The 23,975-nt window shown below is 38.7% G+C and overlaps 1 protein-coding gene and 1 long non-coding RNA gene across 3 annotated transcripts in view; one reads left to right on the forward strand and one right to left on the reverse strand.

The window, feature by feature from the left end:
- The window catches only part of slc4a3 (solute carrier family 4 member 3), a 78,002-nt gene that overhangs the window by 44,340 nt on the left and 9,687 nt on the right, over positions 1 to 23,975 (reverse strand). For both annotated transcript variants that reach the window (XM_088082960.1, XM_088082961.1), the window contains exons 2-6: positions 20,434 to 20,825; positions 7,886 to 8,060; positions 5,330 to 5,580; positions 4,981 to 5,168; positions 2,093 to 2,319 (exon numbers count right to left, since the gene is read on the reverse strand). In XM_088082960.1, the coding sequence (XP_087939086.1) occupies positions 2,093 to 2,319; positions 4,981 to 5,168; positions 5,330 to 5,580; positions 7,886 to 8,060; positions 20,434 to 20,487 (895 nt within the window). In that variant the 5' untranslated portion in view covers positions 20,488 to 20,825. The remainder of the gene's footprint in view (positions 1 to 2,092; positions 2,320 to 4,980; positions 5,169 to 5,329; positions 5,581 to 7,885; positions 8,061 to 20,433; positions 20,826 to 23,975) is intronic.
- Positions 1 to 23,975, forward strand: part of LOC148188475 (uncharacterized) — a 36,969-nt gene that overhangs the window by 1,227 nt on the left and 11,767 nt on the right. Inside the window, exon 2 of the long non-coding RNA XR_015777608.1 lies at positions 2,109 to 2,339. This is a non-coding gene — a long non-coding RNA (uncharacterized LOC148188475). The remainder of the gene's footprint in view (positions 1 to 2,108; positions 2,340 to 23,975) is intronic.

A 23,975-nucleotide genomic window follows, 5' to 3' on the forward strand; every position in this document is an offset into this window, starting at 1 on the left:
GTTGCAAATCACTTAAGCACTTTACAATCAATTAATCATTACTTGACCAAAAAAAAACACCTCAAAAGCTTTGCTTAATTCATACAATAGCAAATATGTTATTTCCTTACAGGAAGCTCACAGGAATGCATTGCATATCGTTTGACAGCATTACATCAATTAACTGATTAAATTTTAGACATTCGATTACATTCTTAACAAGTGATCATCGATTCATTATTATCCTTCCTAGATGTGACTGTTTAAAAATTTGTGAAAATAAATCACTGGCCTAAATCCACAACATGAAAACATGTTTCAAGTATGTGTATATGAACTGCTATAGAGACGTGGCAATTATATCATAAATAGCCTAGCAACCACATGAGGTGCTGTCATGAAGGTCTGAGCAAAGTGACTGGCTGACATAACAACCGAGCCTGAAAAAGACACCTCGCAAAGATCCCCCCACAACGCTGTTGCTGCGTGGGTGAACATTAGAACTGAGTCATCTCAGAAGGTACATTTAGCAACAAAGGAAATCATCTCCCATTCCGCTGCTCCACAGCCATTATTTCTCAATAGCAGTGAGAGAATGTAAAGGTTGTTTCTCAGTCAGCTGGTAACCAGTGAAATGGTTTAGCCATGTCGTCACTCTATGGGCCAAAATATGGCACAAAATAATCCCATTACATTTGCAGATATGAAAAAAAACCAACCCAAAACTATGATAAATCTCCCCCGTTTACACACATGATGAGGGCAAAATATGACACACCTCTCAGTATAATCAGGGATGCATGAAAATATTGGTATGTCATTAGTATTGCATGGTATTGGCTTTGTAATGAAATATTGGAATAAGCCACCATGCTGATTTCTGCCAAAACGACCAACTGATCTTTTTTTTTTTTTTTTTTTTGCTGACAAAGTACAAAACATCAACTCTAAATATTTTCTCATTTTGCACAATGAATGAATATTGCAAACATTGAAAAGCGTTGTACTTCATGTCACATTTTGCTGGTGGGCCATCACTATAAGAGTATACATAATAAGATCCACCCCAGAGGAGACTTGAAAAAAACGTGGACTAAATAGGGGTAGATAGTGCAGGTACATGGCCGTTACATTCATTCCCCAGATACTTTTACAATGCCAAGAGGACAGATGTGGTTGACACAGAAACAGTGACCAATCAGAGCAGACTGGGCTTTTTCAGGAGAGGGTGTAAAGAGACGTGCTAAAACTGAGCGTTTCAGACAGAGGGTGAATATACAGGTATATTCTGGAACACTGTGAGAAAGTTGGCCTTATTTATCAGTTATCAGACATGGAAATCAAGGTAATGGGTTAAATCAAGAAATACTTCCATCTCTTGATGCTTTTACCTAATATCTGAATTTCTTAGTACAGGTTGACTGTACTCTTCCTACTTTAGCTACAGATCGTCTCCTCGTTCCTCATTATTACAGCGCATTGTTTTTTTCTTTCTGCTGAATGTTACATAAAGCATGTCCTTCTATTTTATCTCCTATCAAACCCTTGCCGCAAAGCCATCATTTTGTTGTCATTAATTCGCTGTTGGTTTGGGGCATCAAACAACAAATCCAACCAATAACATTGCTTATATTTTAAAGCACAAACTAGATGCAAATTTGGAGGAAAATATCATGCATTTTGAATGTCTGATAACCCACCGGAAACATTTAAGTCCAGCCACAACAGGCACAAAATGTACATTTTGTTATCGTTTATATCATCAAAGATCTAAATTTATTTTTTCAGCATCGCGCCTATGTCATGGAAAAAAAGATAGCTGATGAACATCTTTGGTCATAGTTTTTGTCAGCAGAATAATCACTGCTCTGAAGTCTGCTCAAGTTCAGTCATCGTAAGTAACTTGCGATGATTAGTTCTGGCAAACGCAAAGTTGTCTCTCCTGTCGACTGAAAATGGCGATTCCAATACAGATATGTCAATCAGTACTGACTCATTAGGGATATGATATGATCAAAACGTTAGGCTAAAAAATGTTTATCCAGCTATCAAGCAGCTTTTTAGCCAGTTATTCATCAAAGAAAAGAAAAGCCCTCGATTACGCCTCACTTACTTTTCATGTCATCCAGGTCGGCGCTGGCCAACATCTGGGCCTCAGCTTCATCAGTGGGCACCTGCTGGTAGACGGCTGTCTCCAGAGCAGTCATGCTGCCGATGCAGATCCGCTCCCGCAGGTCATAGTTGCTCCGCTGGGCGCTCGCCAGACGATGGTGGACGGGCTTCCTACGGAACCAGCCGCGGGTCGTGGTGGAATTCGAGGGATCTGATCCTGGAGGAACGCTGACAGAAAGCAACAACAGGTATTGTTAAAAACATTTAAACATTATTAAATGTTTAAAATCTAAAATAAAATATAATGAGCTCTGTGTCATATGGCATGAGGAAAAAAAGTTTAATACTAAGTGTTAAAAAATGTTGATATATGATTCCCAGTAAATTCAAATGTTGCTGCTGAGTCAAATGCTTTGTTGGGCCTCTGGGTTGCAATGCTGTCTCTTTACCAGTAGAGGGCTTCACAACATAGCAGCGGGCTCAGAATCTCCTCTAACCAACCCTCTGAGTCATCCTCTGCTGTGCTCACTCAAACTCAGTCTTGCGTGTCACAGGCGCGGTGGTGTTTCCGTGCTTTTATCCCACTAGGCATTAGCAGAGACAAATGCCTGAATCACCATGGGGTCCCTGACCTCCCAGCAGCAAAATCCATACATAATTTAATAATTAGGAACAAAAACAAACAAGGAATCCATATTCTGACCGTATTCAATGCTTGCTGGCCTGATGGTCTTCTAATATCTAGGATCCAGCAGGAGCCATTAGTGAACCATTATAGCCTTTGTATGTATACTGGTTATTAGTGCTGATTAGTTTGATGCCCACATTCCTACTGAAACATTCAAGCTGCTAATGTACATTTCACATGTATATGTCTGAAACTGATGCATGCAATAAGAGAATAACAAAAAAATCTTGTCTTATCTGTTTGTATTCTTTAACACCTGTTATATTAAAAGTGTTTAATACAGAAATGTGATGCAGGAGGTCTGTTCCATATTTAGAAACCTTTGAATATTTATTTGAATCTTTTTTAATTCCACCTCGGTGTCCTCTTTTATGCCATTGCTGATTACGTAGGCCTACTAATTTCCATCTGTCTGGCAAGTAACCGTTAAACTTGTAAAACAGCACACCATAAACGTGTGAGCCAAACCAGTCTACAGTAAACCAGTCCACTAGGCATATTTGATTGCAGGTAACCATAGCAACATATTTCAGTGCAGCATTTCATTACCAGTAAACACTCACTGGTGAAATGGATTTACAGTAATAAAAACGTTAAAGTGACTACAAACCTTTGAGCTGCATTATCAATATTTTTAGATGAATTAATTACAGTGAATTAAAAACAGTGTCTAACTTTGGACTTGCTCCAAGTCAGTAGTTATCACACAACTGTTTGCTCCCCTCAGCGGAGTATTTTAGCATCTTCAAGCTGATTGTTTTAGTTTTATAGCCCCCAGCTTCACCTCAGTTTTATTGCTCTAATCATCCTTGTTTCCAGCCACAGCAGGCGGCTGTTTACAAAAACCAAAACAGAATTACTGCCTTGTGGTTGTTTGCCTCCACAAACCAGGCAAATTTCAGTTACATTTTCTATTCGTATCTGTCAAAACATGGATGCTTTACACATTTCTCCCCCCCAGCAGCACAAAAGATCCATATAATCAGCACAGTTTAAAGACTAATATTGACCTAATATCTCCTATTCTGCTCCTGAGTTAAGACGTAATGACCAGAAAAGTGTTTTTGCAGAACATTATGATATCACAGTGAAGCTGAACTTTGACGTTTTGGGTGTAAAATGTCATCACTTCATCATTTTTATCCTATTGGACATAAATGTGAAATTTTGTCATAATGAGTGTATGAATTCACAAAAATCTTGAGATGTGGCCAAATCATGTCATGTCATGTGATGTGATGTCACATTGACCTTGACCTTTGACCAACACATTTTTTCAGTTCAGTCTTGAGTCCTGGTGGGTTTTTGTGCCAAATTTGAGGAAATTCCCTTCAGGCCTGCTTATGATATCGTGTTCACGAGAATGTGCCCGATGTAAGCTCACAGTAACCTTGACCTTTGACAATCAAAGTCTAATCAGCCCACACTTGACTCAAAGTGAATGTTTGTAGAAATTGTTGTTATCAAGAGATCACTTTCATCAGAGTGAGACTGACAAAGTCACAGTGACCTTTGACCTATGACCACCAAAATGTAATCACTTCATTGATGAGTCCAAGTGTCGTTTGTGCTAAATGTGAAAAAAATCTCAATGTTTTTGTCTTAAGTTTTGGGGAGCTGTCATCCATCTGTATTATGGTGTATCTATGTATCTATGGTGTGAATGCATGAACATGTATGATCATCTAGCAGACAGGTAGCAACCTTAGCATTTATCTCGATGTCATGGTTCTTGCAACCTGATAAGTGTTAATATTCACTCTCCTTCAGCTGTGTTTTGGTTTCCATCAAATCTCAGTGGAAATATCTGGCTTTTAGGCTGCTAATAGCTAGCTGTATCTGGCTTTGTTTGGTGCTGGGCATGTCATTTTCAGTTATTTATCAGAGCTTTTTTTCAACAGAAAATAGTTGCTGCTGATGAAAAAAAGGTTAATAACACATTAAATGTGTGGTACGCAGAGCAAAGCAATTACCTGAATGATGTTTCGCAGAGGAAGGCTCAGTAGAGGTGATAATTCTCTGTGGGCTCGTTACTACAAGCAAACCTTGATTTGTTTACCTGAAAATACCGATATCCTAATGTTGCAGTGTCCGAAATCCTCTCAAACTAATTCAGTTTCACTATATTCACATGTACCACTACTCTGATTATAAACCCATGCAGGCAATAGTTTTCAGTGCGAACTTTAGAAGTAGCCTACCTGTTGCAGGCTGTTTCCTCTCCATGCATGTCCTCATTCTGTCCAAGAACAGCAATTCCCCCATTAGGTGCCTCCCCCTTTGTTACAGTAGGTGCTGCTTTCCTCGACAGTGGATGTTCTTCGTTTTCCGCGTGGAAGGTAGCGAGTTGTAGGGGTTCCTCCAAGTCTTCTTGGCTCCCCAAACTAAACTGAGAGGAAGAGGAAGATCAGTGAGAGGGGAGGAATGTGCTTCCTCGTAGGTTGTCACAAGCTGAAAGCACCAATACAGTTACACGTTTATGCCGCCTGTGTTAATTGTATGAATTTATCTCGCCACCTGTATACTAGAGGTCTCTCAGTCTTATTTTACCTGTGGTTGGATATCAGGTAGCTCTGTGGGTGTGGCAGCCACTCCTTGTCCTTCTGTCTCCGACTCTGCCTCTTCCTCGTCTACCTCGTGGATGGTGGGTGTGACGTCGGATGGTGGCAGGGAGGTCTTTTTTTTCTTCCGCTTCTTTTTGCGACGTCTGTCCGTGCTATGCACCCTCTTGCGTAAACGTTGGGGCAGGGGCAGGTGGGTTGATAACGGATGGTGTGTATGATGAAATGTGTGTCTGTGATCTATGATGAACAAAATTAAGAATGAGAATTACCGCTTTGTTGTGTTATGTCTCTGCAAACAAGTCAAGTTGGAGTTAGAGTTTTAACATGGATGCTTCACACACATCTTAGTCCCGGTTGCACAGAAGATCCATACAGTCAGCACAGTTTGAAGGTGGACACCCAAGATTAGTGTCACCAATTCAGTATCTGACCAAATGTCTCCCCTTTTCTTTCTGAGATATAGCATTGATTCATGGCCAGAAAAGTGTTTTTGCAGAACATTATCATGTGAGGAAGAGGTTGACCTTTGACCTTATAAAATGCCATCACTTTATCATTTTATCTCAGATATGTTGTTGAAATTCTGCTAATTAGCATATATGGCAAAAAAAACATGTTTTTTGAGGTCTAAGTGACCTTTGACCACCAATTTCTAATCAGTTGTTTAAATTTTAGGAAATTCCGTAAAGGTGTTTTTGAGATATTGCGTTCATGAGAATGACACTAACCCAAGGTCACAGTGACCTTGACCTTCCACCTATGACCACCAAAGTCTAATCACTTCATCCTTGACTCATTTTCCATGTCAGCGTGTATTCATAATAAAATCAAAACAACCTTATCATATCAAACGTTTAGTCTACTAATTGTAGTTAGCTCCATACAATGTAACATCCTTTGACCCTTTGTGTTGTATATAATGTCTGGCTGCACCAAGTGTGGAAGTATGTACTTTATATTTTTGTGAAGAGATGAAACATTATTGTTCTATTGGCTTTTGATATTAAACTCAGTTGATGCTGCAAATGGCAAGTTATAACTATCCTCAGAGTCACAGCAGCCTCATCAGGGGAGGTTATTGTTCTGAGCTATTTCACACAGTTCAGCTTGTCACACAATGCTCATAGACCTGTCAGAATAAGGATTTTTCCAAACTGTAATTTAATCTATACAATCTGAGCTTTAACACAGAAGCATTTGTGTCACTATATTAAACCCGATTAAAACTTAACCTTGTTTAAATCACATGACCTATCAGCTTCTGTTTGTTCTTACACAAACACACTGTTTTCTTAGCTGCTGGCTTTTGACTCTATTACATAAACATGCAAAGGAAAACATTTTGCTATTCTCCGAGGAATGCTTCCTCTACCCCCCAATGCCCTATTAAACACTTGAAAGACACAACACAAACAAAAGCTTTAGATTTTAATTACCATGCAATAATGGAGATATGGGCTATTTAATACACATCAAAAGAAAGCCGCTCTGTCTAATCTTAGCCGCTATTATCTCCCTAGCAGAGCATGTGGTATCCATCTGCTGATCTCTCTAATACTAATCCATTGATATACTTACAAACATGCAAACTGGTGCCCTGCTCTAAATCTGATCTCTTAGCATAAAGTCAAACTATGATACACAAGGTCAGGATCACATTATATGTATTTATACACACATAAACACATTTTATATTGTGTTTTAAAACAGTGTAAAGACATCATTCATATAAATAATTTTGGAACAAGAGTAAGGCTCAATCCTATCTCTTATTTAGTTTTATTTCTTACTTAGTTTTCGAGTGGCACCTTGCCTCTCAAAACAGAGTAGCATAGTGGTTGGATAGTGGTTGAAATGTTTTTTTGTTTTGTTTTTTTGTTACGTTTGTTCTGAAGAAAGGGACCATTGTACATTAGCACACACTAAAATACACAACTAAAATAATATGATGGTTATTTTAATTTTTAAATCTTTACTAATTAAAGATGTATTTATGTATTTATGTATTTCTTTTCTTGCTTGTGCAGCAACAACAATGCTTTCACATGACATATGGTTTGGAGTTTGCCTCTTGCAGCTCTGCAGATAATATTGCAGTAGTGGTTTGAGTCTGTTGAGTGTTGACTTCATGCTATGTTGATACCATAGTTGGTGAGATACAATGCTGTGAAGTAAAATGTTTTTTACTCTCTGTGACAACAAGCATATCGTAACGTTACATTTGCTACATTAGCTAAATAGCTAACCAAGTAGGTTCTTTATACCTTTCAGCTTAGTGGAAGCTAATATGGGATCATGTATTCACACTGACTGTTAAAGAAGCAAATTGATTAATCCTAGGACAGTGAAGGCATGGTAATACCTACTCTCCCTCTGATTGGATGGTTTCGTCTGCCTTCGTTGGTGGGATTGGTTATGTTTAGGCAAGAGGATGGGGATAGGGTAATGGTAAGACTGTCAGGGTAAGGAAAAAAGAGGCAAAGTACAGCAGGCCTTTTATTGTCATTCTAGGATTCATAAGTTTGTGTTCAGCTCTGCTTACTTTCAAAGTCTTTCTCAGTGTAGTGTCGACCCATCCTGTCTCCGCTGATGGAAGCAGAGTCACTGATGATGTCTCCAAAGCGCTCCACCGACAGTGCTTTCTCCCAGTTCTCCTCCTTCTCTTCTTCCTCCAGTTCCTCGACCGATTCTTCCTCATCTTCCTCCTCCACCTTTACCTAGAGAGGGATAAAGAGAAGGAGAAGACTGTCACACTTGAAAAAGCAAACAGTCAAAAAGGAGAGGCTGCTACAAGACAAAAAAATCGCAAGAGAGGACATTTCGCGAGTGGACATTTATGCCAAATTTTTAAAAAGTCTGTCAAGGTGTTGTTGAGATATTGTGCTAACAAGAATGAGACAGACACAAGGTCGCCTTCACCTTTCACCTATGACCACCAAAATCTTATTAGTCCATTGTTGGACGTTTGTGCTAAATTTGAAGATCTTAAGATATTGTGTTCATGAGAATGAGATGGACACATAATGGCTCCGGCCCCAGGTACGCCAGTGCGGAGGCATTATAAAAGCAAAATCCTATTCAGGATAAACACAGAACAAATAACTGTGGGGGAGTTCCACCACCAGTTCAGTTGTGTGTCTATTATTGTGAAACTGTTTCAACACACTGAATGCAGGCAGTTAAAAATGTGGATGGAAAAAAAAACAAAAAATAAAAACTGCTGCCAACACAGCTTTTTAATGTACCTGCCATAATTTAAGCCAAAGTCCACCACAGTTGGCTCCAAGCCCTGCTTTTGCTTTGTATTTATTGAAAATACTATTGAAAAACATATTCTAAAATAATTCTGTTTCAATACAATAGGCACATAGTGTCTGTACACCCTCCACTTTATGTATGGAGGACATAAAATCAATATGACAAAGTGCTAAGCAACAAAGAACTAATGCACTACAGCCCCCGGAGAGGAGGCTGAAGGGAGTGTCCTGCCGGAGCCGTTTGGTGCCTCTGATAGGTCAAATCACTGGGACCGGCCGCTGTCTCCACCTCAGATTGGTGCTGGCACGGTGAGCACTCGGGCTCTAGATCTGTGGTCTCCAATTTCTCTGAGCCAGGGCTCCATTACTTCCTAATTACCAGTGGGATGAAGGGACAGGATACGTTTAATGATCTGAGCTACCTATCCACACAAGGCCGAGGCAGATGAAGCCAGACCGAAAATGAAAGGGAGAATTTTAACATGAGCGAGCGGCCTTGTTTTCACTGGACGGCCAGCTCTGTTTTGCTCATTACTCAAATATTCCTGAGAACCAATTCTAGTTTCATTCCAGCCTCTCTAACATCCTCTCCTCCTCACCTTGCTCTGAAGCACGTTTTATCAGTGTTAGACTCTGAATTTAATAGTCCTAATGTAACGCTCAAGGGAATAATACTCTCAGATTTGGCAGATATAACAGCCTGCTTTTGCTTTGCTCCAACTCCATAGGTGCAAATGACTCCAAACTCTTTCATGCCAGCTTTGAAGTCAGTTGGGGTGGGGGTAGGGGGGCACAGGTGGAGGGCGACCCATGCCCAGGATGCGGAGTCACTATGTGAGTAGGATTTGGATGACAGACAATGGAGTACAGTGATTTCAGATACAGAGTATTCTATCAACAGTGGGCTGCAAATGGCAGTCAGAGATTTAAGAGAAGGTTCCTGTAATGTCAGTGTTTGGATCCACACAGACATCGATGGAACATTCATTCTGTCTGATGAGAAATTCTGATGTGAGATAAAAACAAAAACGATGCAAATGGGAACCCAAATTGTCTTTAACTGCCATAATGCGTCATGTTTGTGGTAGGGCTGAGCAATATGGCCTAAAAAAAAAGTCTCCAATTTTTTTGTGCACCAAAACCGATTTACGACGAACCAGGTTTGTGTTGATATTTGCATTTAAAAATAACAAAGGCAAACTGAAAAATGTAGAGGGCTTTAGCTCAGTATTGCATAATGCACAGTTATGCATATTGTACAGTTTTGCAGTTGGAACATTAGAGTATTGAAAATAATCAATTCAATCATCATTCAACATTCTTTCCATGTTGACAAATGATGTTATTGGTTGTCTTGAAATGACTGGACAATAGGTCTGTTGTAATGGAATAAAACCACATCCCCTCCAGCTCTCTGAGCGACCTTTTCATGTGTACGGTCGTACAGATGAGGCAGGGCAACTTCAGCAAAATACTTGCGGCATGGTAGAACATACCTGAGGTGGATAGTTTTCAGCATGTGGATAAAGCCAGGCTTTTGCACTGTATAAATGGCCACCATATCTTTAGCAATATGCAGCACGCTACATCAGTAACAGCTTTGCAGCGGGTCACTTTCCTGTCATATAGGACACAATGGGAAAATGATTCCACTGTTGGCTGTTTTTTACCGTGCTTTCTGGGCTGACCCAGTCTTGTGCATCTCGGACTGAGACGCATTTCTTCCACTCGACTGCATGCCTCTGTTAAAGATGTTAAAATAAATCACTTGTGTTGCTGCCTTTAGTTGCAACAGCCTTGAAACAAGCTTTGCAGCGGACTATGGTTTGTTTGAGATCTGATGGTGCAAAACCCAACCATTTCCAAACGGCTGATAAGATGATGCCTTTTTTGTCATTAACGCTTGCTGTCATGTTGTTGTGTATGTGTGTGTATGGGAGGTAAACGCGTGCATCAAGGAGGCTAGCAGTAGATGTACGTATTTTTCTGTGTGGTGGTACATTTGGTGGGTGCAGTTAAGCTATGTTAATATTTTTTTTATTTTTAAATCAACTGTCCCTTTAAGCACAAATGCCAAACAACATTAGTTATATACACACACACACACACACACACACACACACATATATTATTATTATTATTATTATTATTATTATTATTATTATTATTATATTTTTAGTCTTTTGTTAACTCTTCATATAACTAAATGTCTTTGGTTTTTGATTAGACCAAACAAGTCATGGGATTACATCACTCTGGACTCTTTCTGACATTCAGCAATTAATTGGAAAAAAAAATAAAAATAATCAGCATTCAACAGAGTAGATCATTTGACCTGTTGTGTAAATTCACTAGAGCACAAAGGACTCATATAATCCATTTTCAGTAAGCTGTGTTGCCAACATATAAATCTCTTAATATTAACATTGTTATAATGAATGCTAGATGAGAGCTCTCATCTCATGAGAGAGTGATAGCACTGTGGGTTGCCATCCACATCAACACAATGCCATTTCATGCTTAACAATCCATATACTCTGTGGCTGCTTTGGCCACTTCTAATCAATTATGAGGAGGGGAGGTTTCAGTTAAATCTGTATGATGATCTAAAGCCAAGCCAGTGTTCAGTTAAAACATGCTGCTCTCTAACCTTTTCCCCTGAACTGCCAAACTTCTGCTGCAGCATTAATATTTCATATTTAATGGAATGCTGAGCCAGAGAGCAACAGTAAAATATTCATCAGCTGCTGACTAATATGAAGGAGGGTGAGTCTTGTTTGTCAGGATCACATGCCCTAACAGTAGTAATCAGAGGCATATTTGGGTTATTTATGTCCAAGACATTTGGTTTAAAGCAACACGTGGGTTATGATTAATTGAAGTGGATTTAATAAAGAGGATCATTTTAATTCAATGTTGAGGATTGTAACTAGGCTCAAGTTTAGAACGATTTTTCGCTCTTAGAACTCTGCAATAGTATAGTTTGACGGTGCCAAAACTGGTATTTTTTGCTTATTGTGATGTCAATTCACAGCATCACCGTATCTTTAAAGGCATCATATCCCTAAAATCTGCACAACCCAAGCTAAAAGGTTATGTCAATGAAAAAAACACAATAATTAATAAAAGTATTGGAATAGTTACATTTGAAACATACAAATAATGGCTGTTTTCAATCAGATTTTACAAAATAAAAACACAATGTATTGATTCAAAAGATTAATAAATGTAGACACACAAACTTAATATTTATATGTACCTTGTTTTGGGATACGCCGCTCATTTTTAGGAGCAGAGTACAAAAGCGTGATTGAGTCATCATTCTTTCTTCTGGTGTCACTGCACATTTACGTGTGGTTTGCACCATATGTAATGTTGTGCAATGGTGTCATAATGAGCATACAATGGGATGACATGGAAGACACAAGCCTTGGCTTTCTTCTGCAAAAAGAATCAATGCCGTAGCTATTATGGTTATTGGAAACAGTTTTTCCCAGGTTGACTATTGAACTTCGACAGTTATAGGCTGAACACACACCTGTAACCAACTTATTAGTTGGTTAATTAAGTCTCCTCCACTTTTCCAAGCTTACAGACATCCATCATTATACACACATGCTTAGCAAGTACCCACATAACCTCATTCAAATATTAATGCTGAAAAAAAACTGTAAGAAATGTGTATTTAAATACGATGCACGACACCCAAGTATTTACTGATGTGATGGAGCAACCCTACACAAACCCTATACAAATAGCATACAAGAGATTTCTTGGGGGGAATATGGTTTCTTCTCCTTACCCCTGTAAGACTCTTTGGGAGGAGAAAAACTCTTTATCAAGCCAAGCAGGAAACACAAAAATGTTTCAATAAAATGCTCAATGCACTGTCAGACTAAAGAGTATTAACAAATCAGAGATACATTCACAGCATTATGAGTTTTTATAAAATAAAAGCATTAACTACAACTGCAAATCTTTTAAAACTGAATTCACCTTGACTAATAACCTCTTAAAAATGTCATGTCCTTCTATGCTTGAAAAGGGCATCTCTGTCCTACAATAACTCTGGAAAAATTGTCGAACATTGTTGAGTGCGGGCCATTTTGGTTACTTAATAACATCAATAGATCAAGTAACTGTATAACGTAAAATGAGCCACTTGTAGTGACAAACAAACATAGAACTGACACTGTGCTGCCTTGGCTCTACAGGGGTTTATACTGTAGCAACCCGCAGCTCATTGGTTTTACAGCCTGAACATAAAGTGTTCTAGTTGATTATCACACTACTGTTTTTAGCCTCAGGAAGCAGCTGTTCTTTTTGTGAAAAATCTCTGATTAACCCACTGTACACAACCTACAAAGCATCCAAAAGTAGCCAAAATAAGTTAGTAACTAGCTGTTGAAGATAGTGGAGCATTTAGCAGCTTAGGCGCCCTCAGGAGTTACTGGAAACCAAAGCTAAAAGGTCTTGCATTCATCAAATAGCTAGAGACATGACTCGATCTGTGTCTTCTGTATATCTTCTGTGTAAATAAGCAACTGTTTTCTAACACAAAGCCATATCATATCATATCAAGTGGAAACAGACAACTTTTTAACTAATCCTCCCCAGAGTTTCTTAGTGGTATTTATTGCTGAAGAACTAGATCACTTTCTGTCTTCCTCTGAGCCTAGCAACTATCACTGTTTCCACAGTTAATTTGGCTGTTCCACCATTTGCCTCTTTTGGTACACAGATAGTGAGTTAATCCCCAGTAACTTACACCGGGCATAGATAGCTACTGGAGAAAAGGGCTGTCCTCTTTTGTTTTGGTTACACAATGGTTGATGCCCTTCCTAAGTGCTATAAATTCTTCATTTTCCCTGGAGGAACTGCATAGAAAAAGCAGGGATTATAGGGAACCAATCGAAACTATTCTGTAGGTATTAAATGGCAACATTTATGCCATGATGCTAACCTAGACCAAGTGGACATTTGTGCCAAATTTAGAAAACTCCCTGAAGGTGTCCATGAGATATCACGTTAATGAGAATTAGAGGAATACAAGGTCACAATGACCTTGACCTTTGACAGTTAAAATCCAATCAGTCCATTGTCGAATAAAAGTTAATGTTTTTGCCAAATTTGAAGAAATTCATTTAAGGTTTTCTTGAGCTATCACATTAATGAAAATGAGAGGAAAAACAAGGTCACAGTGACCGTGATCTTTGACAGTAAAAATCTAATCAGTCCATTGTTGAGTCAAAGTGGACATTTGTGCCAAATTTGAGGAAACAACCTCGAAATATCAAGTTTATGAGAAGGAGATGAATACAAGGTCTCAGTGACCTTGACCTTTGACCATACAGATCTAATCCGTACTTTTATGAGTTGCAGTGGATATTTGTACCAAAATTAAAGAAATTCCCTGAGGGCTTTCTTGAGATATCGCAATCACCACATGTACACTGACAACCCAAGAACATAATGCCTTCAGACAAAGCTTTTGCTTGCGTGAAGTCATAAAACTTCAATTTCCACTTTAAAATATGATTACTTGGAGAGGGCAACGGAAAATGTATACAAATAATTGAAAAAAATCAAAAGGAGTTCTCTCCGTCTTTATACTGAGCCAGACATCAGTCCTTAAGCCTCCAGGCCACAGTATGTTACAGTATGTTGCTGTATATATTTGTTTTTCTTCAGGCAGCCTATTATAGATTTTAAAATCCAGTGCCAGGCCGAGAGGATTGACAGTTGTGTAGGTAGTACTAGGGAGTCAGTTTAAAATGTGAAACACATTAAAATTCAGGCTGATAAAAAATAAATAAAGCAATCAGTGTGTTTGCATTTTCAGTCTACACTGCTTTCTGCTGCTTCCTGCTCTTTTTATTTAGCTATGTTTAAAAGCGCTTCCCACTCCCTTCATGCCTTCATCTCGGCCTCTTTGATTGAAGGAGCTGGCACACTTCCCAGACAAACAAATCACAACAACCAAATATCAGCATCGGTGTTTTGCTTCTCTGTTCACTGCGCAGCTAATGTTTATGAGCCATTATTTTTAAAATGTTTGCCTTATTACTAAATGAATATATTTGTTAATGAAAGAAAGCAAGTTTTCCTTAAATATGGTCCAATCACTGCCTTCACTAAAAGTCAAACGAACATAAATTTTCCTCATCTACATGTCTGATCTGTAGATCAGTAGCAGCAGCACAGCAGATTTAGCAGTTTAGTGTATATATTCTGTATATCTGAGCAGTTTATTGAAGCATCATCTCTATACTTAATATTCAGACACATTTTCAGGTGCTTGATTCCAGCAAATGGAAATATTGTAGATTCTTGTTGGCCATGTTTTACATACATTTACCAACAGTCAGCCTGATATATCTGGTGTTTTTGAAAACTTTGGGATCTCCATCAGAATTATATATATACATATATATATATATATATATATATATATATATATATATATATATATATATATATATATATATACACACACACACACACACACACACACACACAGTAGAAAATCAGTATGTAATGTGTAATATTTTATATAGCCTGATTTTGAAAAGTGCATTTCATGTGCAGAGTGGTATAAGTGTGTGAGTAATTTGCACAAAAATAATAATAATGTAAAAAAAATCTATGTTATGGCTAATAATTAACATGTCCTAGGCCGTGATAACCCCCCAAAAAAAAAAAATCTACTAAACATGTAGTAATGTAGTACATTGAAAGAAAATCTTTTTTTTTTTCATCTAAAAACATAGTGGCATCATGACAAAAACCTGGCAATTAAAGGGCTAGAATTCTGAAAATTAATGAATATTTGATATTTATGGACTGATTATTTATGGTGAGTGAGTGAACACAGCTACTGAAAGTAGAAAATCATATTAATGTTTAATATTTTTTTAAGACTTGAGTCTGTGTAATTTAAAGCAGGCCCTAATAAAGCAGTAGTGAAGCTCAAAATGAGCAACTTGAAATGGTATAGTCAAATTCCAGCACCTATTGCTTCATCTATAATATGACCATTTTTAAACAAATTACTTACACAGTGTTGCCTTGAATTTGTAAAAAAACAAACAAAAAAAACTACAACAACAACTATTTTTTTTTGCAAGCCTGCATGGAAAAGGACAAACATATTAAACACCAGTCGTTGGAAGTACTGAGCACAACAACTGGATGATTGAGACTTGCATTATACTGCAACGGACATTTCAAATAGTTTTGCTTTTGTCAAATGTGGTGCCCAATCAATCAATTAATCAGCGTTTTCTTCACAAATTCAAGGTGACACAGAATGACTAATGAATAGACCAACAGTCATTTTGTGGGTGAAGTATTCCTGTAAGATATACATGGGATGCAAAAACCACCACCAGCCATAGGAGGATCTCTACAAAAACTGCAGCCGATGGAAGCTGGCAGCAGCTGGTGATGTTTCTGTGGCAACCCAGACTCTGCAGGGCCAGATGAGTTTGCTTTAATATCCTCAATCCACGCACACACACACACACACACACACACACACACATACCCTCACACCAAATCAGCTTTAAAAAAAGACAAGCTGGTCATAGTTCAGAGCGGCATCGATCAGCTATAAAAGGTAACGGCTCAAAGAGGCTGTTTTGTGTCTCTATGGATGCTCTGTGTGTTTGTGTGTGTGTCTGTGTGTGTGTCTCTGTGTGTGTGTGTGTGTGTGTGTGTGTGTGTGTTTTAAGTACAGAGTGCACAAGTAATTGAGGGTAGGAAATTGAAGGGGTCCACTTATGTAGCCAAGCATTCAGCCCATTATTTCCTTCAAAGCAGTGTCACAATATGCTATGCACACTGTGGGTGACATGGCCCCCACTGTGCATAATGACACGTCACCTTCTTAGCTGGCAGAGCGTTTTCTCCCTGAGAACGCAGGCTAATCTGTATCACTTGAATAACAGATAGAAAGCATTCTGCCGTGCAGGACACAAACATTTTGCACAGACCCGTGTGTCAGTCCCTGTGTTGCAAAAAACTATTCAGTCTTGAAGGCATTTCGGAGCTCTTTTCACTTCAGATACTCATGCTACTTTATTTTAAAACCCTTAAAAGAAGAATGCTTCTCTTAAATTATCTTGTGAATTTATTAGACCCCTTAAGGGCCAGCTAACTAGATTTCTTACCAACAGACAGCAAGCTCAGAGACGTGGAGTTAATGACTAACAATAGCATGTGTGCCATCATGTTAGCGGTTAGCTCACCAGCTGTAATTTGCAAGCTCATCCTGCGACATTATCAAGCACTGAAAGAATGCTACAGTGGAAAAGTTAGACTGGAGCTCTTAAGAAAATGGACATGTGATGTGAGAGAGTGTCACTGTCAACGCTTGAGAGTTTGAAGGCCTACGCTACATGTTTTTTATACCAAGTTATGTGCACTGAATATGTAGAGCTGAGAATTATGTGCATATATACGATAGATGGATAGTAGATAAGGAGATGGGTAGATGAATAGATAGAAAGATGGATGGTAGATGGATAGATGTATAGATAGGTACACTAGGTAGATAGATAGATTTGTAGATACATAGATACTTAGATAAATACGTAGGTAGATATATAGATAGATGGATATGTAGATAGATTGATACTTAATAGATAGATATATAGAGAGACAGACAGATAAGTGGATGGATAGATAGATAGATACTTCATAATCCTTACAGAAAATTACTTTATACTGCAGCTACATTTACAAGTACAAAAGCTCAAATAAATTACTAAAGCAACCCAAATCATACTTAGAAAGCATTAAATACTCCCTATAATGTACTACTTCTAATGTGTTTTAATTTCCAGCCCTGTACAGTAGTGCAACAACATCAAAAGTGCCGTTTAAAGGAAAAGAATCAGGCTCTTTGTTTGACATTCATGATACACAAACAGTTTGAAAGGGCAGCGCTGGCCTGAGGGTAAGACGACAGTTACAGCCAAATGCCTCTGTTATAAATACCAGATCCAGCTGGGAAACTGCTCGATAAAGGGAGCAGGAAACGTCACATCCAATAAATATATATTGTGTTTCTGTTGTGCTTAAGCACACAGATTTTACCTGATCCACCAGCACTGCTCATTGGCATGTAATAGACAAGCGTTTTGGCAGCTGATTGGTTTGAAAATGTGAAATTATTGTTTTGCAGCTAAGAAATTACACAGGCGCAAAGCGTTTTTCTAGCTCTCTGTCAATAAAGATTATGAAGTCTTTTTCTCTCACTCCACATCTCAATCTTAAGCTTCCAGCCAGCATCAATGCCCGACTAAAAAGGCCACCTACTCTAGCTATAAAGGACTCTTTTACTGGCTCACTGAGAATGACTCTATTGTACAAGCTCACATAGTAACGCCGACGTCTACTACACATACATTGTCCACATTTCTGTCTCGAGAGATTTTTTTTTTTTGCACAACCCGCAGAGTCAAACTCTCTCCACTTCTCAGCAGTCTGCATTTGCATATCAATTTTTCCATCCTGGAGATGCCAGTCACTCTCTAAAATGAGAAATTTACCCCTCTTCATTTTCCTCACTTCTATATGTCATAATGCAAACTAGCACTGCCAGCTGAAAAATACAAATTATATTATTTTTCTCACATCCAGCACCTTCCTTCAGGGTTGTCTGGAGGTGTAGGTGTTTTTATTTGTGCTTTAGAATTAAACCGCTATGGAACAATCATAAAATAATACCTTATTTATCTGATAAACAGCTTTATTTTCATTAATGCTGCAACCTCTGCTGCTGTCTCAGCCTCTAGAGCTGACCAGGACTTTCAAAGTTGTGTTTACAAACAGTAAGCAACAAATTTTTCAAAGTAGTAATAGTCTGACATTTTGGAACAAACAAAAAATGTCACTACTTAATCATCTGACTCAAGAGACATCTGTGTGAAATTTGATCATAATTAATGTATAAACTTTTGAGTTATGGCTGAAAACATGTTTTAGAGGTCACAGTGATCTTGATCTTTGACCAACAAATTCCAGTCAGTTCCTCCTTGTGTCGACGTGGATGTTTGTGCAAATTCCCTCATGGCCTTTTTGAGTTATCACAATGGACAAGACTAATACATAAGTAATAAACCAATGATTTGGATCTGCTATAAATGTAATACATTCTTTTTTTGGCCCATGCTACACCTTTCCACTAAGTGTCATGAAAATTTGGGTTATAATTTTTTCATGATCCTGCTGATACACAAACAAAGCGAGTGAAAGCATAAACCAATAAGATATATAAAAAGGAATAGGCTCCTATTTAATGTATTCATCAATATATTTTTATGGAAAATCCATGAATGAAATACATCAACTCAAAACACGTGGCCCATGTTACCTTACCTGCCACAAGGGCTCTGCCACTGTTCTTAATCACTCAGGTGCTGAGGAGAGCTCTCAGGTCTAATTAGGGCAATTCAGATCAAACTGAAAGCTCTTGGCTTTTTCACAAGGTTATGTCAGTCAAAGCGCTGGGCGAATAGTTAACCCCCTGAGAGGGCTGCCGGCCAAAAGGCAACTGAATCTCTCCGGCTCAGAACAGACTAGCTCAGCGTTAAACAATAGAATAGCTTGTGATCTGTCTTTGCTTCTGAAATTTCATGATTGAGAAATTTTGACATTGGAAACGCAGAAGACTACTTAAAGTGTTGATGGTTTAGAATGGGATGATGGAATAATGTATGGTTTATTTAAAGATTTTTTTTGTATGTGTGTCACTCAAGGTATGTTTTCATTTTTTATATCTTCCTCATACAAGGGCAAGAAACACTTATATGGCTTTCACACCTGTAGTTTGCTTCATTTGGTCTGGGCCAAGGGGGAAAAAAGATAAATTGTTGCATTTTAGCTCTGGCTCTGTTTGTGTTCACACTGACTTTTAACAAACGAACCAAAACGAGTAAACATGAGGCTCTACTGACTGACAGCTGACTGGACAGTTTTGGCATTTGTCATCCTGCTGACAGACGTTCATGCAGCACATTAACGCGTAGTGTGTTTATATTTATGTTCCTTGTTGTCGTAAAGAGCTCACAAAGAAATGAAACTGATTGTAAGTGCTTAGGCTGCCTATTAGGCAGCTATAATTAGATTGCAAATCGACTGCATGTTATCAGGGCAGCTGTGGGTGCGTAATGGCTTCGCTGTCACACATCACAGAAGAAAATCACAAAACTCTTATACATAAACTCTGCATAATGTTTGACTAGAGAGACGCCATAGAACAGGCATTTTACAGCAGCTGCTGGATGCTCTACAGAGACGCACGTCTGCGTTACCTGCTGCCAGGTCGTTAATCAGGTCTTAAACGTGACAGCTTCTGAGCGAGTTCTGCAGTGACACTGACGACAGAAAGACCAGTTAGAAGTTCCTGTTCCTTTGAAAAACTTCACCCAGCAGAGGCATCTGACTGTATTAATAACTAACAGTAACGTAAAAGCGCTGCCATGCTGGCCTTTATCAGATCAATGATGAGATAGCGGAAAGATCTCACGACCAGTGGATGGATTTATTATTGGTGTTTCTGTTGACATTATGCTAACATCACGTCTCATATCATAAATCCTGTGGTTGGTGCGTTTTTATTTCACACCACAAACAAACCACACCAGAGTCTCTTTGGAAGCGGGCGGAAGCCCACCTTTTCAGGTGGTCTGGGCCTGATTGTTCGGTTCACATCAGACTGACAGCTTTCTGACCAGCCCAAACAAACCGTACTAACCGCACAAGCAAACCTGAGTTTGTTTTGACAGAATCCAATTGGGTAGGTGCTGCAGCACCCTTAAACTTTTACCTGTTGTAGGTTGATCAACACATCTATCTCCGGGGCATGACCTCCTGTAGCCATGGGGCCCGGCGTGCAGCCAGAGGGTGAAGAATAGCTCTATGAGGAGTGCAGGGGCCGGCAGGAAAGACGGCTAGTGTGGCTGGAGTAAAACCAGAGAGACTGGGGATGGAGCTGCTGTGGGGAGGGACGCAAGTACCCTGAAGGTAAAGGATGACGGGGTGCAGGGTCAGGTGTGGGTGTGGGAGTCGGGTGGGGTTAGTGCAGTTGGGAGAGGGGAGTAAGCAGGAGAGAGAAGGAGGGAAAAATGAGGTGCAAAGCAGCAGGAACTTGGAGGAGGACGGGGATCAGCCCTTCTCTTTCACGGCTGGGGATCCAGGAAGCCTTTGGGGTGGCATAACCTGCAGGACAGTGGACAGAAGAGACAAGTGAGGGACATATGGGCAACTGTTGGACAGTAACCAAGGACACATCATGTACTAACACCATAAATGATCAGTACATGCTGACAAATACACAAAGTGAATAGCTTTGTCAACCCTTGAAACCCTGAGCAAATTGTTGCTTTTTTTCCTTTAAAACATGAGGAAACTAGTAAAATGTGGTAAGAAAATGACCTGAAAGTTTATAAAACTAGGAAAATATTAATGTGCTAGGTGAAAATGTTCATATATTTAAAATCATGTTACAGAAAAAAAAATTATTTTCAAATTTTTAAGGATTTGGGGTTTTCTTGGTTTTTGTGTATTTATTTTTTTATTTTCTTGTTATTTGTTTTTACTACTAAGTTTTGGGCAATGTTCTGTCAAGTTGCTCGCTTTTGAAAGAAACCAGACCAATTTGCTCAGGTTTTAAAGGGTTAATAGTTATGTTCTCATGAAAATTCTTCACATGCTTGAGTGCATTTTTAATATTTCTGCACGGTAAAATGTCAATTAATATGTTATTTTTATGCAAATACATTCAACAGTAGATTACATAACCAACCAAGCACCTTATTGTCATACTGTATATCACGACATTTCGTTACTGCTCACCACCCACATGATGGTATTTGTTTTTCTTTTATGAATAAATTCATGTCTTACATGTTCCCCATGGAGTTTTTATCAGCTGCCATGGCGATACAGAGGGCGTTGACATACAACAAGAGCCCCTGTCTGCACAGACTGGGGGGTGTTTCCTGTCCTCTGTGTGACATTTTTTCCCATTCTCCAGTGCCTCAACTGTTACATTTCTTCTCTTGTGATTTAGTGTTGGATTCAAAAAGTATTTCAATTCAATTTCAGTTAAATTTTATTTCTAAAGCCAAATTATCACAAATTTGCCTCAGAGGGCTTTAAAGGATGTGAAAGACAAACATTTAGCAGGCTTCATCCATATTGTTTCACCATGTGCAAAATTAGCATAGGTGAGAGCAATTTATTATTCTTAATTTCAAGACATTTTGTTTGTTAGGCATGTAGCAAATAGAACCAAAATAAGCACTCATTAATGAATGACCCCTACCGGGGCCGTAGCTACAGAGGCGACATCAGGGCGGACAGGAGGTCTCCAGGGGTGCCCCCCAGAAACATTTCAAAATTTATAACTCATTTCTGTTTTATTATTTTATTCATCATAAGTAAGTACATCAATACAGTATACCACACAAATACGCTATAAATGAAAGCTATAACTGTTTACAGAAATCACATATGCAATGCAGTATAATTGATTGACACTTTACTCAGACTTCATGTGGGCTATCTGGCAAATATGTGATTGAGACATTAATGTTATCTGAACATGTCTTTAAGCACTAATATTGTTTTTCCCTAGGTGAATGTGTGGCTGTGTGGTACGTCATTTAGCTACGATAGCTGATGGTTGATTCATTTACACTCATAAATTGACGATATACCACTCAAAGAGTAATTTGCTTGATGTAAGATACCTTTTCATGATTGTTATTATTTGTAGTTTGTTTTAAAAGTAAGTTTCTCATCAACTGATGGGAACATTATGGGATACAAAACTAGCCAGTGGAATATGCTCAGAATGTATGAGCTGTTTGCTAGCAAATGCACATAATGTATGCTAGTTAGCTCCTGATGATTAATGTCAACACTTCACTTAAAAATGAAAATACTAAGAGAGGCATTTTCAGCTTATTCTAATTACTGCCTTGACTCTTACCAAAAAGCCTACATATGTCTAAATAAAGATACCAGACTGATATTTTTACTGCTAGAAGCAGCCTGAGGTGCGGCATCCTAAGTTGTTTTGGCATGTTTTAACATGGCTGGTATTGTGAGGCTGGAAAACTCCCAGTGAGCTACATTAAGGGGCCGTTTACATGGCAACGGTTGTTCTATGAGACATTAAACTTTTGTTGTGGTTTGGACTTTCGTTTACATGACAACAGTGCTTTGGGGGCCTGAAAATGCAAACTTTTGAAATCGGGTCGCAGAGTGTAATCTTGTAACACAAATGTGCGTGGTTCCCTTTAATGGTGTGTCATTACAGAGTTACACCACCAACTGCTGGCCTGAAATGCATACTGCAGCCTTTTTGTTGTATTTGCAGATTCGTGAACGTAAGGATGGTATTGACTATGTTATCATATGAACACTTTTTTTTTAAAATGCAAAGGAAAGACTTTTCTGTTTTTAGTAGGGCTATTCTCGTCTAACCATGGCATAAGTCATAGTCTTTGTTGTAGAAGTAACTATGTCACCATAATCGTTGCACAGATAGTCCCAATTTAAGATGGTGTTGTTTGGTTCTTTGGTGACTTTGCGACATATTATCATCTAATATGTTAGCCAACAGTCGTGCATGAAAATGAAATGATGAAGTTTTGGACAGTTTAACTAGATGACTTTTAAGTCCGGCTAAATTGGACCCTGGTTCGTGTTTTGCCCCTTGGTGCGATTCATTTGGCCTGCATGAACACAGTAAACTGGTGCTAACCAAAACAACTACACCAAGACCCTTGAGAGGAGATGGTCTTCATCCAGTTCCAAATAAACCCTGGACAGTTGGTTTGTGGTGAGAGTCTGATCTAACCTCAATCACACCCAACAACCAGGTGTACTCAACATGTTTTGTGTTTAATGGCTCTTGTAGCCAAGTGTGCTTTACATTTGGTAGCAGCTCGTGTGAATTCTCTCACATAGTTTGTAGTGGTGCATTTTGGTTCACCTTTCTTTGTGTGAAAAGAAACCGAAACAGGAGAACAATTAGAAACTGTGGGTGTGAAAACGCCCTTAGACTCTAATTAAGAGTTGAAGTGTTTTATTCAGTCTTTTCAATTTCTGTTTTTTGATTGAATGAGTTATTGTGGAGAATGTGTAAGCTCTACTTGTCTTGAAGATAAAATGAACCCAGATCCTACCAGATTTCATGTCCTTAACATTCAGTAACAAAGCCTGCTACTTAGGTCATCTTACTTCTCACTCAGTCAATCAGTCTAATGTGAAAACCACAGTAGCGCACACGCTCATAAACAAACAAGAGAAGGCACCTTGGGACCGCTTAATTGTCTCCATGATGCCAAAATAGACGCT

This window comes from Plectropomus leopardus, chromosome 10 (genome assembly GCF_026936395.1).
Source record: "Plectropomus leopardus strain MGB_pleo_1.0 chromosome 10, ASM2693639v1, whole genome shotgun sequence".
In the NCBI taxonomy this organism is placed as follows: domain Eukaryota; kingdom Metazoa; phylum Chordata; class Actinopteri; order Perciformes; family Serranidae; genus Plectropomus; species Plectropomus leopardus.